Source organism: Arvicola amphibius, chromosome 2, assembly GCF_903992535.2.
Source record: "Arvicola amphibius chromosome 2, mArvAmp1.2, whole genome shotgun sequence".
In the NCBI taxonomy this organism is placed as follows: Eukaryota; Metazoa; Chordata; class Mammalia; order Rodentia; family Cricetidae; genus Arvicola; species Arvicola amphibius.
The window spans coordinates 163474610-163494609 of NC_052048.2; the positions used below are offsets into that span (position 1 = coordinate 163474610).

General features: G+C 36.0%; 1 protein-coding gene across 1 annotated transcript in view; it reads left to right on the plus strand.

Moving 5' to 3' along the window:
• Positions 1-20000, plus strand: part of Foxp2 (forkhead box P2) — a 508049-nt gene that overhangs the window by 481094 nt on the left and 6955 nt on the right. Inside the window, 2 exon segments of the mRNA XM_038318756.1 lie at positions 201-270; positions 1037-1200. Coding sequence (XP_038174684.1) covers positions 201-270; positions 1037-1200 — 234 coding nt within the window.

Sequence of the window (20000 nt, forward strand, 5' to 3'; positions counted from 1 at the left end):
GTTCTTGGAAATAAAACCTTCAGGAAACCAGAAGTAAGTCCATGCAATGGCCTAAGTTAACTCCACTCCATAGGCTAAAGTTTTTTACATTTTTTTTTTTTGAATTTGTGAACCAGGTTGATACAAAATGCAGAAAAATTTCTATTTTATATTCACATATTTCATATTTAAATTCATAAATCCTATGTAATTTTTTCCAGAAGTCCAACTTTAGTAAAAAATATTCCTACAAGTTTGGGCTATGGAGCAGCTCTTAATGCCAGTCTGCAGGTAATATCATTAAATACATGTTGCTATTATTGTCCTCTTTGAATGTTAGGGTACTTTATTGTTTGGCATGCTTTCTATTAGGTGAGATTATGATTGTTCTATATAGTTGGTTTATCATCCAAGGAAGTTGTAGTACCTAGTACTGTGGAAAGCGCTGATTCTTATTCAAGCTACTTTTGATGTGAAGAAGCAAGAAGGACACCCTGTGGCAAAATCTGGAACACTCAGTTTTCCTGCAAATGCTAGATTGATAGAAGCTTTTGCAAATGCATGTGGCTATGCATTAATATTTATCCAGGCTGTCATAAATGATTTCACATCATAGTGTTGGGGAACATGGTGCTTGTGGCAAAAACTTTAAAGTTTAATTATAATATATAATTTTTATGCAGAGGAGGCAAATGTCAGGACTTCTTTATTTTGAGTTAAGTTCTGGTCATTTTTAAAAAGCAGAGCAACTGCTTATATTATCCTAGAGTATTTCTGAACACATGAGGAGTCAACATTTCATTATGCCAAAGGTTAGCACATGAGTGCGAAAGTTTGCTGTGGGAGCTAATGTTTATATGTTCACATCACATTAATGTCCTTGCTATCTCGATTGCGAGTGACCATTTAGGAATTTTTGTCTTTCCATACATTTTATTTAAGCGCTTCTGAGATGTCTGTAATGCGGTGTGCAAGCACTGAAGAGAGGGGTGTGCTGTTTCAATGATGTCAGAGGGCAGGCGTGCTAAAGCTATCTTGCTCCTTGTCCATCCACTAGGCTGCCTTGGCAGAGAGCAGTTTGCCTTTGCTAAGCAACCCTGGACTGATCAATAACGCCTCCAGTGGCCTTCTGCAGGCCGTCCATGAAGACCTCAATGGTTCCCTGGACCACATCGACAGCAATGGGAACAGCAGTCCGGGCTGCTCACCTCAGCCACACATGTAAGTGTGGTTAACAGACTCCTGCAAAGGATGAAAATATATTCTCATGCTTCTGAATTTGGTAGTTTTTTTCTGAAGTTTACCATGGTGTTTGAGTAAAATCATAAAAGTTTAAGTAGAGTTGTCTTGTACCATGTCCATAATATATGAAATAAATTGTTGCTCACACATCTTAGAGATTATCCCAAGTGCCTTATTTAGTGTTGATAGCATTCTTCTACAAATTCTTAATACTACTAAGGCCCTGTTGGGCATTAATTGCTGTCTCTGAAGAATCTCCATCTTATGGGTGGATCATTATCACAGTTTGGTTTATATGGCATAATATGAATATTCGTGATAGGGTAAGTTGTCATAACTTTTACTACCATTACAGGACTCTAAACCATTTATGAACTGTAGTCAAGACATTGCCCATTTTTATAAAGCGTAAAATGCAAAGTTTAACTGTTACCCACAGTTTACACAGAAGCTGGTAAAGTGTAACTTTTTGCCTGTCTTATAAATCAGTGTAATTACATATTCAAGCTTAATTACTGGAGCGTCTGTATTGGCAAGGTTTATATGTCATATTTTATGCAAGACTACGATTCCTATTAATATTTAGCAGCTAACTATATCATTAATTACTCTAAAATCTTTCCCCTACCATCTTTTTAATGGAGCTGAGAGAGTAGAAGAAGTATTAAAAATTGATGTATTGTGGATTTCAGGAAAGTGTATGACACTTTTTTAAATTCCAGGTCTTATTCAGTAGTGTCAGACACATCAGTTTCTTGTTTACTAAAAAGTTCTGACCCTGGTAAAGATGAGCATTCCTGAAGAAATAATTAAAGCGGAGTGTTGAAGTACATGTGCTTCTTAGCTGGTCGGATAACGTTCATATGTTTCAGGCTATCCTTCCTTGAGTTACTCTGAGAGCTGCTTAGCATCACATTATTGATACAAGATTACTCCTTGCCTTCATTTTTTATATTTTATCCTTTGTAATTTCTCTTTTATCTTTTGTTTTGCTCATGAAACAGTGTCTCAAATTGTAGCACAGGCTCAGGCTCACATCAGTCCTGTCTCAGCCTCCTAAGGATTGCTGGGATTACAGGCATATGCTTCCACACTGGACTCTGTATCCCCCACTAAGTGTCCAGTCAAAGCTCTGAAAGGGACATAGAACCCTGCAATGTACCCATTTTTTATTTGACCTTTCGCAAGTTATTATTTTGTTGATTTTTAGAAGACCTTCCACTGACATAAGATGTCTTTGAGACCGTCTGCCTAATTGATGGATGTACTTCCATTCCATCGTTTTTGCAAAATACACTGCAGTCATTAAAGTGTTTCTTCAGATTCCAAGCCATTACTTTTCCAAAATGGAAAAATCTGTCTTTTGGAAGTGTCTTTAGTTGTATTAAATAATACAAAAGGAGTGATAAAACCCCAAGTAGAAAGAACATGAATATATGCTCTCGAGACGAGCCGTACTCTAAGCAAGGAAAAGGAGCAATCAGACAAAAGTTTTCAAATCCTGCATCATCACCCTGTCAGCCATGCAGTGGTAGCTGGAGGCTTTTCCTTTCAGTTGCTCTCCTGGCTGTGCTAATGCTCACTCCCTATGCAAATGCTAAAAGAATTCATCTTTAAACACCCAACAAGAGTTAGATCCTGGTTTTCCTCATTTAAAAAAGGGAGCTTATATGAAAGGCATTAGTGAAAGCAGTGTGTGAGCTGTGAGTTCTCCTTCCCTTGCTCCCATTCAGTATGAAGCTGCGGATGCAAACCATGAAGAAGGAAGAGATTTTCACAAGTTTAATTGTCCAGTGCTAAGAATATTAGAATAAAAAATTAATGACTTAATAAAATAGTTTATTAAACACTGTATTTTAGAACCTGAAATAATAATTTGACTAAATAATGGCTTTGTTGAGTCCATAGTATTTTTCATTTGACAATTGGTAGTTCCAATCATTCAGTTTATTGTTAATTTAAAGTTTAATTATGAAATATCTAAAAGAAATAGTAGCATGCAAAAAATGTTAAAATATATTAGATTTTTTTCATATACTAGCATTATCAGTTTGTACAAAAGTCATTTAGTTAATGAATTATGTATGCTATACTGACATGAACCAATACATAGAAAAAATATCTGCATTTATTTTCCGCAGATGAAACAAAAGCCTTTTTTCTGTGTAGGAAATAGATTTCAAAAAAGTTAAAAACTAGAGGAATCCCTTACCTTGCCTTTTCCAGAGTAATATAAATGAAAATCAAGTTTGTAATTATCCTGCAAAATATTGAGTCAACATTGATACTTTCAGTCTCTCTGAGCTGCTCCATTAGCTTTCTGTGGTCTGTTCAGGTATTAGCAGATATCAGTGCAGCATCCCACATCGTCAATTCTATACTTCTAAAGTGTTTGTTTGTATGAAAAGAACTGTAAGCATTTTGTGTTTGTTATGAAGCAAGGCAAGGGAAAATTATTGACATGTTTCTACCAATTAAAATTTGCTTGCATCTAATTGAATACTGTTCAGAGAATTTTGAGATTGAATAGAGATAAAAAACCTATTTTATAAAATATTTATATAGCAATTTTGTGTGTGTGTGTGTGTGTGTGTGTGTGTGTCCCTGGGTGTATTCGAGTTGCATGCTGTTTGGAAGTGACTAGTTATGCAGATATTAGTATGAAACAGAGACAGTGCAGCTCACCTCATCAGATTGTTAGTGGTCCACCGTCAGATGCTGAACTACCCAATGGGAATGAACAGGTTCTTTTTCCTTGGTTTATTTTTCCTCCTCCTTCCTCCTTCCCCTGAACTCTTAGTAATGCTTACCTTGTGAGATTTATGCAGATAAACTGAGTTCCTGGAAATAATGATGCTACTTATGGTACATCCCTACTTAGGTACTGATTGATAGGACTGATTGTAATATCCCATTGCAATCGTGAGACTTAAAACAACACAAAACACACTTTGCAGTTTTAATACTTTCTGTCCACTAAACTACATTTCTAGATCGTTTTCCAAAAGAGTATCTTTTCTTTGACTCTAACCTCTCTTATAGTTCCTAAAGTAAACACCCCATTAAAAGTGAGCAAATAGAGGAATGCATGAAGCTCATTGCTCACAATCAGTGGGAAATAGGATTCGAGGCATAAGAAAATACTAACTGAAGTGGTTGGCAGTGAACAACCTTAACAGAGAAAATACCAATCCAGAATTAGTCACTCATGTGCCCAGAAACAGGAAGAATTGGGTTGGACAGGAATTTTGAATACATAGGTGAATACAGAATCTAGAATATATGAAGATGGAACCAGACTACTAAGTTACTAACTAGCAAGTTATGGTATTGTGTTTGTCAGTGTGGAGCTTGATCAGTATTATGGGCTTGGGTTTGGTGCAGTCAGTGTGTGCTTTGGAGGCAAACTCTCTGAAATCATATTGCATGTGCTGTAGTTGACAGCAGTAATATCAGGATATTTTAAATTAGGACATCTGGATGCGTAAGAGTAATTTTAGTAGGTTCTAGTAACTATAGTATCTGCCTTAAATTAAATGCAAGGAATGGAGGAAAACAAAGAATTAATGTAAGAAGTCTTTTAGCATAAGGATGAGAAAGGTATCTGACTCTATTCTAAGAAGAAAAAGAACAAAGCTCATGGCCACTCTAAGATTCACTGCAAAATAGAAGACAGGACCAAAATGAAAAGTAATAACTTCATACTTTTGCTTATGGAGTCAAAGAAATTAAATGTCCTCAGATTCTGAGGTAACAGATCCATGAGAAATGCATAGTTTGTGTAGATTTCCATTCAGTTTCATAATAGTGATGTGGTTGGATGTGAATGTGCACTTGAAGTTGCTAGAGATATGAATCATTTCCCTAAATATCCCACTCTTCTTCCTAATACTGTTCTTACACTACAAAATTTGTTTTTGCAAAAGAAAGCTTTTCCAAATAAATCCATTTTTGTCCCAGAATGTCTGCTTTTCCACCCTGTATTTTGTTTCAGTGTTGTCTTACACAAATTCTTCTTCTCCTTGTTATAATGATCCTGTTTCCCAGGAGGTTTTCCCAATTAATTTTTCTGTCCAAATTTAACTTCAAATTCTTGCTTCTAACAGAGTGGCTCCCCATTTCATTCCTGAATGGATATTATTGCATCTGGATGTGCAGGAGACAGGCATGCTCTTCCTGCAGATACCCCTAAGTTAAGGCCAAGTTGTTAAGAATGTATGATGTTTTTGACATGTGGCCAGGTCATTGGAAACAGCTTAGCTACACAAAGCACTACCGACAGGAATAAAATTCATGACCCAGCTAGATCTCTGAAGAAGGAAAATCAAAATTTTAGAACAATAAATAGCTCTAATGTGAGCATTAAGTGGTGTAGGGATCCAACCATAGGTCCTCATCCTTGTATACCCAGCTAAACTATCTCCTCAGCCCTTTAAGCCTCTATTATCTACCACTATCCAAAGAGTTTTCAGACCATCCCACTTTATGAACAAGTGTAAAGGATGCCTTTGACTTTATATATTTATTCTTTAATTATTTATAAAGTTTGATGTTGTGTTTACACTAAAGTAATTTGAGTATACTGTCGCCTCACATGTATTAAATTAGAAGAGAAAGAAATATTTGAACCCGAAATGAAAGGCGAAGCCATACTGAGAGAGGTAGTCCACATGCTTCCTTTACCCAACCCAAGGAAATCAGTGGTGCCACAATATGATGAAATCCCAATAGTCAGCACAGCCCCACTGTTTCTTCCTTAGTAGGCACCGATTGTTCCCCATTCTCAAGGAGTTGGCTCAGAGTCACCTTCTCTTGTGCAGTCTTAAAGGGGATCCTCATTTTTGCATTTTCCAGCTCTCTATCTAGAGATCAGAATTAATGTTCTCCCTAAGTTGTCTCTGCTAAGGCCTTTCAACTCAAAGATGCCCATTTTCATGGGGTTTTCCATCTGATTATTAGTGTTTTCCACTGGTGAAGTTTCAGATAACTTCTTACAAGTTTTTTTCTTAGCCCCCTTACTCTCTGTTTTCTTCGCTAAATATTTAATTTCGGTTGCAAGTGATTATCATTTTCTTCATCTTATGGGAGAAAATACCTGCGTCTAAGAGCTAGTCATATACTATAGAGAACATTATCACTTTGTTACATGTAAGGTTGAAAAAGAAAATCTTTTGTCTTTAGAAGGCAAGCATTTGGGGTTGAGAGGAGTATGTGTCCTGCGAAGGGGGTATGTGTTGGTAGATAACTGCAGTCCTGTCATGTTTACCTCTCTGACCAGTGTGTATTCTGTGTACCTTCAAAGTTTCTAAGTCACACGTGTCTCAGTCATCTTGGCAGCATCTTTGACTCCTCTCCAGGAGCTTGAAGAATTTGTCAAATCGCCCCAAAACATTATACTTCTCTCCTGTCAGTAACAGTTTGTCACAAAGATAGCCGAAAGGGTCAACCAGGTTCCCATTTCTGAGATGGTATGGAGACTACACCATGAGTCATCACAGACATGATTTTCAAATCTATAACATTCCTTTTGGTCTCCCATTTTTTTTCTTTTTCTAAAACTTAAAATTTGCAGATTCTGCCCCTTTGGTTAGTGATATTTCATAGAAAAATTTCCACACATGTTAGCTCTCCCTGTGGACAAAAAGCATTTGATAGTGGTGTGGTTCTAAATTTTTTTTAAAAAAAAAGTTAAAGGTGACCGATAATCTGAGCCAGTGTGTGGCCTCTCATTGTTTTTGTGCTGTGAAGGCAGTAATATTTGTCTGCTGTTGTGGGCCTTTATGTCGCATTGTGCAGTTCTGAAAGAAAAAGTCCTTCCTGGCTTCACATTGTTGTCCCAGATTCATTCATTAACACTGTTTCACTCATGTGTAATTTTTATCTCCTAACCTTTCTAGGTCTCTGGTAATTTTTTTGTTCAGATTTAATTCCATTTTTATTTAACGTCTAAACTTTTTCATTAACTTTGCTAGTTAGCTTTGAGATCTCTTTCCGAAATGACTGTGCAGAACTCGTGACGATGGCAGCTCTTTGTCATCTCTTCGCCTTTGTCAATTGCTGCAAGTATGGATCAGTAGCGGCTGTTCTTTTTGACATCGTTCCAGTCCCTGTATGCGGCACTTACAAATCCTTCTAGTTCCTCTTAATAAAAAGATTCTACCAGAGGTACGGTGTCTTCTGCTAAAATGTCTGATGTCCCCACCGTGCCAACTGTGGGACTTTGCGGGTTCCTATAGGGTTTTGAAGGTTTTCATAGAACTTTACTGATGTTATCTGACATCCACGGTGTGAAATCCCACAATTTAGGCTAAGGGTGTCAGACGACTTTGGCTGACAGTGTTGTAGCATACTGATTCTGTTTCATTTCTAAAGAGGGTGTTTGTTAGAAGATACATCTTCCTTTTCTCTGCCATTTGAGGGAAATTTCTATCTTTAAGGGTCAAAGAATCAGTCACTAAATGGTTAGAGAACAAATATTGCTTGTGTATTATTTTTAATACTTCTAGGAAGCAGAAAAGAATAGGACTCTACATATCCTCCCCAAAATGTTAAATTTTGCTTTTGACAAAGGACTTAGGAAGTCGACATATTTGAGCTCCTTTAAATAAATTAAAACTTACCATTTCTATAAATTATTAATGATATTTAAATGTGAATGAATGCATTTAAAGCACAGGGATGCTGTATTCCATAAGCAGTATCTATCATTAGGATAGAATTAACTAACAGGTAGATGATAGACAGACAGACAGACATCAATCTAATTTATATAAGCAACAAAAAATTAAAGTTTATTGTCATTAGAGAGAATGAATGTTTCTTAAGTTGTTCTTCAGCTTTGAAGTAACATTAGCTAAACATTTAAAAGATGAAAGGAAATGCAGTCAGGGGTCATGCTGTGTTATCTTACTGCTGATAACGGCAACATTAAAGCCACAGTCCTTTTGGTAATTAACAAAGAGATGATGCACTAGGTCCATAACAGATTCATACTGTTTTCATTTTCTAATCTATTTTCATGTTTTATACAGAGTGTAATAATACATGCTTAGGAGACAACTGAAGTTGTCAGAGCAAGGGATTAGGTCTACCAGAGCAGCCAGTCTCAAAGACTAGACACATCTAGTAGTAGCATGAAGCATGTGAAGTCCAGGCGGAAATCCATGCCTACAAAGATACCCTAGGTGACAACTTCAGTCAAGCCAACCGAGAAGAACATTTTTGCTGGGGAAAATTGACAGTGTGAAAAAATAAGCCACTGTCAGGGCAAGCAGGGTAGCCACTAACGCATGGGGCCGTCAGAGCTCCAAGTCCAACTATAAGACTGAGATCAAGATCCTCAAGAAGTCAGAATCGAAGAAGCCAAGTTACTTTAGACAGAAACTGGTACACATACCCCATGAGCCCTTGTATCATGCTGTTGCAGACTGAAGCCTGGTCCAAGGAATAAGGCCAAACAGATTTAGAGCGTGATTCTAAGCTGAGTTGGGACAGCAAGAAAGAAACACTACTTGCTAAGTAAGAGTCAAGATCTGAGCTATACTTTTATTTCGATTAATGACAGATGAGAAATGGAAGAGTCCTTAGACCTGTTTGAAACTCTGTGAAAATCATACATGTAAGAAACACAGAATATTCAAGTACTAGTAAACATCCATAGGCAACATAAAAATCCTCTGAAAATAAGAGTAATTTGCAATCAAATACTAAAATGTCTACTTCATTAAAAGGGGTTTATTAAGTGTACTAATTTTAAAATTCGATCCTAGCTTTAAATTTAAAATAAAATTTATTTGTTTATATCTAGCAGATGTGGAACTTATTGGGGTATCCAGGCAAACATGAACGCTGCCTGGTATATTTGGGATGGAGGAACATTGGTTCAGTCCAAGCTTTATTTCATACTTCTTGGTCACCTATGTTTTCAAGAAGGAAGGTTTTCATCTCCATCAAGAGAAAAAGAGGAGGAATTTTATTTTGTAGGACTGATGTAAAGTTTCTGCCTAAAGGAAGCATCTATATACATCTATCTACAATTTTTATATCACAATAGTATTGATCCATTTAATACTAAATGATATTAGATATCGTAATTTACAAAAATACTAAACAATATTAAATTTTAAAAATGAAATATATTAATCAAGATATGTTTTGTAACCTCTTGGTAAAATGAGAGTGAATTTTTTTAATCCATTGTTGCCGTAATAATATTTTCATTCCTCTGTCTGAGCTGAAAAATTAAGTATTTCTCTAAAATGTCCTTAGGTTTATACTATAAGAGTCTATCTATTACTACCGACAAAATTTGGAATATCTTTTGAAAGAATAAAATCTCAAGTAGAATGACATATATTCTTTATAGTCAGAAGTGTAAGCTTACTGATATTAGCCTGAGTAGCTCTCATTTTGTAAAAATTTACCAAATGGTTTTCTCTTTCTTTTCAAAAGTAAACATTGCTTTATAAATAATACCATTCAAAATTTCCCCTCCTTCCCCTCCTCCCATTTCCCTCCAGCTCCCCCATTCATCCTTCTCTTTCTCCCTCCAGTCCTATGAGAGGGCAGTCCTTGCCCTGTGGGAAGCCCAAGGCCCTCCCCACTCCATCCATGCTTAGGAAGGTATGCATCCAAACAGACTAGGTTCCCAAAAAGCCAGCACATGCAGTAGAGACAAATCCCAGTGCCATTATCATTGGTTCTCAATCAGCCCCCATTGTCAGCCACATTCAGAGGGTTCAGTTTGATCACATGCTCGTTCAGTCCCAGTCCAGCTGGAGTTGGTGAGCTCCCATTAGATCAGGCACACTGTTTCAGTGGGTGGACCAACCCCTGGTGGTCCTGACTTCCTTGTTCATATTCTCCCTCCTTCTGCTCTTTTTTTTTTTTTTTTTTTTATTATTTTTATTTTTATTTTTCGAGACAGGGTTTCTCTGTGGCTTTGGAGCCTGTCCTGGAACTAGCTCTTGTAGACCAGGCTGGTCTCGAACTCACAGAGATCCGCCTGCCTCTGCCTCCCGAGTGCTAGGATTAAAGGCGTGCGCCACCACCGCCCGGCCACCTTCTGCTCTTCAACTGGACCTTGGAAGCTCGGTCCAGTGCTCTGACGTGGGTCTCTGTCTCTATCTTCATCAGTCGCCATATGAAGGTTCTATGGTGATATTCAAGATAGTCATCAGTCTGACTACGCGACAAGGCCAGTTCAGGCACCCTATCCTCCACTGCCCAAGGACCTAGCTGGGGACATCCCCGGAGTTTTAAATGAGTTACATAAACATAGTACCCTAAACCTAGAGTAGAAGCATACATACAGTATAACAAAATTTACTTTAAATTTGTATCAGTAACCAAAATCCATTCCAATGTAAAATATTTTGAAATTAATAGTTGTTTTTTTGGATTAAAGTAGATTCAACAATCTACCTCTTTATCTCATATTTCTGTATTATATCTCCTTTTTTTTCTTTAGAGAGATTTTTTAATTTACCTTTTTTTTTATTTTCTTTCTCAAATAGCTAGGACATATGACTAAAGGTGATAAGGAATTATCCTATAATGAATAAACCACATAAAATTTTTCAGTCTTTTGTAACATTTAATATTTACATTATTGCATTATTGATACAATTTTTATTGAAATCTTCCGTATTGTAATTATGGTTCAGAAATATTTTTCACAATATTGTTGACATATACTATGTATTTTAAGACTTAATATTTAATCGCTAGCTTCAGAGAGTACATATGCATATACACTCACATTGCATTGAAACAGACTGATTGATTTATTGATGGATATGACAGGATTGTTTGTGGTTCTAGGGGTTGAATTCAGAGTTTGCCCATTCAGCAGCAAGCTTTGCACAGCTAAGCACTCATGCCAAACTTTATGGTTTAATCATATTTACATTGTACCATTGAGTCTTTCACAAACCACAACAAAATATAAATGCTTTAATCATTATATTTGATAATATTGTCATAATTAAAAACAAGAAAGCACTACTGTGATTCTAGTCTGACCTCCATTGACTTAAGTAGATTTGGACTATTTCAGCTTTCTACTCACTAATAGGACTTTCTCATTCAAAAGAAAGGCAGGAAGAGTTTAGGGACCATTAACTAAGTCTTGAACAAGGATAAAGTGAAGAGAATTTACATCCCTCTAGGGATTAGGCTGTGTGACCACAATCTAAAAAGATAAACTTTGCTCTCGTGCTGTGACTCTGCTGTAGGGTGCAGGCAAACATTAACATTTCTTCTCCTTCACTGATGCCTTAGGTCCTTATAATTTTCACAACAAAAGGAGCAACACGTTCCTTCAGGCAGCAAGTCAGTGTATTAATGTAACTTGCCCTCTGTGGCTTGAGAGTACGCATTTACCGAGTGCCTCTGTAAAACTGAGCGATTAACTGGAATGCAAAAAGTCAACTGTTACTTTGCAGATCCCTCAAATAAGGCAAACTGAATTCTTTTTTTCTTTTTTTAATAACCACAAATGAGCACTTACTAGTGAAACATCCCCTATATGACATAGTCTGAGTTTTTCCATCTGCCAAGTATGTCGGTCATTACAGAAACCAAAACAAAGGGACGAAGAAAGCTTTCTTGTACACAGAGGGATAAAACTGTCATCAACGGTGTGGTGTAGTTGTCAGTTAGGCTTAGCATAAAAGCAGTTCTTAGATTGAGTTTAATGGAAGTGACTGATATTGACTGTTTATTTGCCTATATAAAGCACAAATTTAACTGATTCAGCTCAGTTTTAGGGCCACGTATGATGAGAATGGACATGTAACTAAACCATGGGTCTCATTCTTAGCAGCCCTGTCCTTCCCATTGGCCAGGCCTCCAGGAGAGGCACAGGTTTAGAAGATTGAGAAGAATGAGCACCAAATCTTAGAATGGGTTGGTCTCTGAAATTATAAGATACAGGTATTTTTAAAATGTGGAGAAAAGACATTGAGCAAGACAATCAAGAGTATAGGTTACATAATTTCTTAAAAGGCTTGTTTCTTAAGACATTCTACAGAAAAACAATAGATTGTGGTCATATACAAGAATTGATTTGGAAAGCTTTGGTTATAAAAATGGTACTATTTTCATAGCTCTGTTTAAACTAATTTGAACATTTCACAGTAAATAGGTATATTATAATTGCATAAGCATGCCATTTTCATTTCCTCATATATCAGTTAAAAATCAAATGTATTTAAAGTTTATTTTTAAATTTCAAGTACTCTTTTTCTCTTTTGCTACTTTGCTATGGAAAAGTAGTTTTTTCCACTTGAGAAAGCAAATGCCCTGTTTTTTATAAATTAATTTTATATCACTAGTTTCCCCCTCCTCCCCGCAAGTCCTCCCTCACCTTTCCTCTGCCACCCACCCCTCACAATCTATCGCTCCCCCCCCATTCCTGCTGATAAAGGGAAAGTCTCCCGTGGTTGTCAACAAAAACATATCGAGTTAAGGCAAAATGCCTCCCTTTGAAGCATTCATTCAAAAACGTTTTTCCTTAAAATGGCATAAAATCCCAGACTGAAAATTAGATCTAAGTCATGTTTACAGAGAGCATGGATCAATATTATTGTTGCTGTTGTTGCCACTAGCGTCAGAATCACCGAGACATGTGGATAACTTCAATTTCGGCATGTCATTTTCACTGCTAATGCCAAAGCCTTCTGAGGTCACACCCACAGCTCCTTGAGCATTAAACCAAATATACACACACAAATATATATATATATATATATATTTGTGTGTGTATATATATATATATATATATATCATCAATGTCTCATGTGAGATCACGAGCGTTCCCTGTGCCTCAGTAGAGTACAGAAGGAAGCCTTTCACATACACAAAAATTTAAGAGCCCCAAAATGCAAAATCTTTTTACTCCACAGCCTGCAGCCTAAATTGCTCTTTCCCATCATTTCTAGTACCTATTTGTCATGGCTCTCAGCACCCACTTTACCACAATGCCTTGGGCAGCTCCCAGCGGTAACCTCATTGTTCTGCATTCCGTTGGTACCACCCGAAAACTTCAACTGCTTCATCTCCACTCTCAAATGGTCAATAGCCTTCCACTGAAATCACAGAAACATATACATATACTTTCTGTTATGCAGCTTAAAGGCTCTTCACTCTCTGATCTTGTTCTAATTTTCTAACTTTATTATTGTATTAGAAAACCCCCTGACTTTGATAATTTATGTAAGACTCTATCTGCCCCCCCCCCATTTCCACTCTGTCCTTTCTCTTGTCTCTGGATAACAATTTTCAAATACTTCAGATCCTATCCAAAAATGCACCCTCCCCCCAGACCATCCTAGTTTACATTCTCAGAGTCTATCCTCCATCTCTCAGCACTGTCTCTACTGTGGCACGAGTCACTTGTTTTTGTTGTAGCATATCTCCATTGTGTGATTATTTCCTCTATGAGATTGAAAGATATGAGGACTGCTGGCAATGAGGTAGTTCAGCATTTGAGAGCACTTGCTCTTTCCGAGAACCTGGGTTCAGTTCCCAACACTCAAATGGTAACTCATAACCGTCCCTAATGTCAATTCCCAAGGATCGGATTCCCTCTGTTGACAACCATGGGAATCAGGCACACATGTGGTGTACGTACACACACTTGGGAGAATGACACACATGTTCTCTACATACATATGTTTGGGCAGAACACTCATACACATAAAACAAAATAAATAAATCTAAAAGCACACAACTTTTGAAAGGGACTTGTGAGAACAGGAACTATTTATTGTCCCTTTCTCCCCTCTTCCCCATGTTTATACAAAAATTGAATGCTTTATTTTTTCCCAAAACAAGGATAACTTTTATCTGTCTAGAAGTACTGAGTGGTTTTATTTTCTGACTTTGTTAGGAAATAATAGAAGATATTATATCTTGCCAACATTAATTGAATCTTTCTATACAATTATTTAAAGAAGTTCTAAATATTTTTAATCCCCCAAGTACAAATGGCTTCAAATTGTAAGGTATCATGCTTTCTTCAAGCAAGAAAATTAAATCCTTGCTTTCCTATAGTGACTGCTAAATGGAGAACTATAATAGAGTTGTTGAATTCAATATCTCTCCCTCATGGAAAGAAAAAATTTACAACATTCATAATGAAGTACTATATTCTAGTTTGAGGAAATATCCGTTACTAACACTGAATAAATAATTGATTTTAAAAATCAAAGTTGAAATTACTTTAATATCCACTTAGAAGTGCATGCCATATCTCCACTGCTTTAGGAGGAATATAACAATGATTATTGAGATAGATCTTATTCCACTTCTACACTTCTCACTCAAGGCTTGTGCTATTCCCTCTAATAATACAAATATTTGATAAACACAGGCAAAAGAATGACTGAGAAGTGCATTTAATCTAAACATCTATGCTTTTATGTGCATATATTATAAACAAGTTCACTGTTCCTTTTTTAAAAACTCTCATAAATGAAACAATGAAGATTTGTAAACCCAAATAGAAGTTTTTGGTGTGCTTTTAACTTTCTAGGAAAGTTTTTAGATATCTTCAGTGTTCAAATATTAGGTATTTTGTCCCTATAATATGCTGTGATGCATTCTTTTGAAGTTACATCCACTTTATTATTATGGGGTTTTGCAAGGACCAAAGTTTAATGTGCAGAACAATTGAAATTGAGAAGCAGAGAGAAGTAGTGACGCATTCCATATCCCTAGGGCATGTGCTGTGATAAAGGCCTCGCTTTTCAAGTCCAGCAAGAGAATCAACAATTGCTATCATGTCTGTCTTGGCATGTCCTTGTTTTATCTCTTTAGTCAATGCCACCAAGTATGTATAAGTATTGTAATTGATTAGAATAATTCTCAGAGGGAAATAATATCTCCCACCTATGAATTCCTGTATCCGTAAATTACTCCTTTTCTTAGGACCTTTATTCCTGGCCAAACTAGAATTTTTGAGAGTGTATTTCTCTCATTTTAGGTTATTGGTTCTTAGCTAGATAGTAAACTCCTGCACCACAACAATGTCTCACTTATGGAAACATTGAATAAATTTTCATTAAATTAATATTAGCAAGGGGAAATATTGATAATGTTGTCTGGTTTCCTTAACAAAGTAACACTTAATCTTTTTTTTAACTAACTTTTTTTCCAGCCAATATATTTTGTTCATGTTTCCTCTCCCACAGCTCTTCCCAGGTTCCCCCCACCTCCCTACCTGCACAAGTTTATTCTCTCTCTCTTTCTTTCCCACCCTCCCTCTCTCTCCCCCTCCAGTCTTTCCCAAAAAAAAGAAAGAAAAAGGAAAAACAAAAAAGAGCAAGAAATTAACAAATAAACAAAAAAGCTCCCCAAAAACCAAAATCAAAAGACCAATAAGACAGAAAATGTCCAAACAAACCAAAATGTCATCGAAACATTGACATCCTTATAGATACAGGGGATTTGACTCAATCGTGAACATAATGGAATTTCTGGCACAAAAAAATTATCTCTTCTAATAGGCATATAAATATAATATACATAAAAATTCTATGTTTCTTAAAATTTGCATTTTAATCTATTCCAGGTTTCCCTAGCTCAGTGTGTATTATCAGAACTGAGTAAGCCCCAAAGTGCACAGCAAATGTGATACAAGCCCGGACCACTCAATGCATGTATGTTAATGATTTTAATGACAAGCTAATGATGAGCCCTGTGATGGATGACGGGGAGAATAAACGTAGAAGCTCTCTGAGCCGAGCATGTCGATGCTGGCTCCTTGCCTTTGAAATTAGCTTTCCGTGTGATGTAAAGTGATCTGAGACCTGACCTGAGCTTTTTGCCTTAGCTTCGTTGTGTTCAGGATGTGTTCCTTAATCATTCTCTTGAATAATTATAGTAACAGATGTGTTATTTATTTTACTTCCTTATTCTCTTACGACAGGGTAGCTCCTCGATACTGGCATCTGAAATGTGTGCCAAAAGTATTTTTGTTTTGTTTAATTTATATCGCTTCTGAGATACTTGTAAATATTTTGCTCTGGAGAAGAGATTAAAATATCATTTCGGAAAAGAGAGTGCATATTGATGTTTAACCATCAATTTCTGTGTTTATGACATATCTTCTTTCATGAAAAGAAATAAAGTTTTACATGTATTGTGACTGTATCTAATGTTTACTGATCACTCATGACCCAGGCGTGGAATAACATTTTCACACTTTAACATATATATATATATATATATATATATATATACATATATATATATATATATATATACACATTCATTTATCTTTCGTAGCAATTGTAAAAACTAGAATTTTTTGTGTCTCTTTGTCTATGACTTAAAAGAAATACAATGTGTATGTTAAGATCGCAGTAGCCTTTTTTAACCTATTAGGAAAAGAGCCCAGCCTAAGTATTCTGCCCCCCAGAACCCATTGTATTCTTAACTACCTAGCCATGGCTGCATGACTGACGATTACAAATGAGGTGACTAATCTGTTCAGTATTCCTTATGCTACACTCTCAAACTAATCAAAATACTAAATACATAAAAATCTATTGTGCTGAATGACTCCCTTGTAATTAAAACCCTTCAGATGATTTCACTTGAGTGGAAGATTCATGTTGAGACACTGGGTAGAAAAGGCAAGGTCCCTTTATGTAAGTTTCCATGAGTATTTCTAAGATGGAGAGGTGAGAGGCGAATTTTCCCCAGAAGGGATTTTAGTTTTTCCCAGAAGCACTATTAGTTATTCTATGTATGATACATTGAAGTCTGTAAAAAAAAAATGGAAGCTACAAAAATATACACTATGTTCTTAATCAAAAGCAATTTTAGTATCTCTATGATGAAAGCAATAAGAGAAAGATATTGATAACAACCACAAGATTAAACTAATTCTCTATAAACCTAATACCCAAAAGGCATGTGGGGTGTGTGTGTGTATGAGAAGAGAGAAAGAGAGACTGAGATCTATTTCTTTTATGTTGGCACACAACATGCAAATGAACACGTGAACCACCTAGAGTACCTAAATGAGGAAATGAAAGTTGAGATGATACTATGGTAATATTAAAGATATTCGCAATGAATAATGTATTTCTCTTGATAGGAGTCGACCAATCTTTAGGCACAGGAGCTGTAGCTTCTAATCAGTTTGTCCTGTGGGACATTCAAATTTCTTCTGCAGCTTTCTGGTACTTTCTTAGACATTATATTGGTGACTATCATGTCTTGCTGTTGAATGGTAATAATTATTGACTTTGATTTGAATTATGTTAGTAAATTTCCAAATCAAAACCAAAATCATAAGAAAAAAATGTATCTATCTCCTTCAAGCTCTGATAATTTCTTCATTAACTAATTCTGAATAGAAAAGAATCCAAGCATATCTGATTCTAGAAAAAAATTTCTTTTTTTTAAAGTGGCTGTAAAGGAAACTCTTCCTGACTTAAGGATAATTTATCCAATCGGCTACATTGACTAGGTATTTCCTATTTGTAAGTGTCCTCATTTGTAAACTTCACAATCTAATCAGCAAGACAAGGCACCACTACCACGTTGGAGAGTTAAGTGATTAAATGAGGTTTAAGCAGTATAGAACAGCAGACATTGAAAGGACCCGAGAAATACTGTAGAGGCTAGCATGTGTGTTGGTTCCAGCTCTGCCTGTCTTCAAACCCTTGAATGTCCCTGTCTATTGACCGGAGAAACATAACTTGAAATAAAATATCCTCATGCTTGATGTAGTGTAGGATTCAGAGATTCTATGGTTTGGAATTTCAGCATTAACAATTTAAAAAATGCTTTAGAGGTTCAAGAAGAAGTTCAGTATCATTATAGACATAGTCTATAGGGAGTTAAGTCTGGATGTATTGGTCCTTAAATAACGGGGTTGGTGTGACTAGGTAGGATAATGTATAGAAGTTAATTCCAGGCTCTTTGTGTATTGATGGTGACCAGCTGAGTGGGAGCCCAATGGCTTGGAGAAAAAACTAAGAGCAGCGTTTTGAAGAGGATAATTTGAGTATCAATGTTACTTGTTATTAGAAATATGATTTCATATAAGTAAGTTAATATCAGACAGTAGCTTACTGGGAATACTGTAGTGTTTTATTTTAATGTTTTGGCAGCACCAATGTCTAAATTTGAATGTGTATTTTATGCAGGACAGTGATGTACTGAAAAAAAAAAATCCTTACATATTAAAATTTACCTAAGATACAAAGGAATATAACTGTAGTTATTCTTTTGTAAAACTTATTGCTCATGTCTTTACAATGTATTCTCCTTGTTGTTTTTCTTTATTTGTGAGCTTGAGGATTTTCCATAATGTTCTTTTTTTGAGTAAAAGCTCCCAAAGAGAACACAAATGGGCATGGAGGAAAAGGAAGCAGCCAATGAGAGGCTTTCTGGGTCTTCTCAGAGTTCCAAGACTGCTGAGGCGACACCATGACACAAGAGGGCAGGTCCTCAGTTAAAAGTATAAAAAGTTATAAATAAGAAAAAAAATGGGACTTAGGACAATATCATCAAGTGTGCTGACCCAGAAACTCATGATTTAGCCCAGGCTGACATCAAATGTAGCCCAAGCTCGCATCAAATGTAACCCATGTTGACATCAAATTTACTATTATTCTACCTCAGCTCCTGAGTACTGAAATTCCAGGCATGCACCTTGATGCCTGGTCTATACATTTTGATAGTTACATATATTTGGAAATAGCTGTTGAAACATGAAAGTTTTGAATATACACAGTCCATTTATCAGACCTAATTAGGTAAAAGGTAACTATTATCTTAACCTTAAGAGTTTTTTCTAATTATCCCCAGCACTTGGGGTTTGCTATTCACTAAAATGTTCTGAATCCTAGATTGAATTGGGGAAATCTAAAATTATAAATACAACTTATAACTATTATTAAATCAAAATGTCATTTTATAAAAGTCATTAAATGGATATGAACTTTCAGAAGTAATCTCATTAGATAATTTCATTTGTATATTTTAGAGAGTACTTGCAGAATATTGACATTCGATTTAATAAATGCTTAAATTTCTAGACACAAGTGCATGATAACAGTTAGTAGGTTGACCCATTGTTCTACTCGAAGTGATAGTTCAATGAAACAAGAGTTGAGTTTAGTTTGTAAATTTTCTTATTCTCCACATTTGAATGTGTCTTTATAGTGATCCTCACAGTATGTTTCTATGGCTTCAAGCTTTTACTATTCTGCAGTCACCTTGGGGAACAGGCATGTAGCACACTCATGTGTAAATAGAGTTTCTCTTTTCTCCAAAGATGCACATTTTCCTGGTTACACACATTGCCAGTTTACAAATCAACTAAGCTATCTTTTATTAGTTCAAAAAGTTTGTCATGCAAACAATGTTAAGCTTATTCTACGTATATATTATAAATTGTACTTTCCTCATTTATAAGTTGTTCTCTCGACAGTAATTATGCCAGAGACTAGTTTTATTTTGTGTTTTGTTGTACCGGATATCAATAGAAACATGAAGACTTAAAGCATTATAACTAAAGCTTTACCTCAACAGTTCCGTGCTTCAGATTTAATACAACTTCTCATATGAAAAAATAAGCACAGGAACTTCAATCTCATTGAATGTCAATGACAAACTCTTCTTGGCTTTTTATTTGTGTGAGTTACAATATAATTTCATGATTTACCCCACAGCATTCAATAATGGCTTTGTAATGGCCGCTTCCTATAGTCTCTAAACTATCCCTAGAGAGTCATCTGCACCGAGAACTGAGAGAG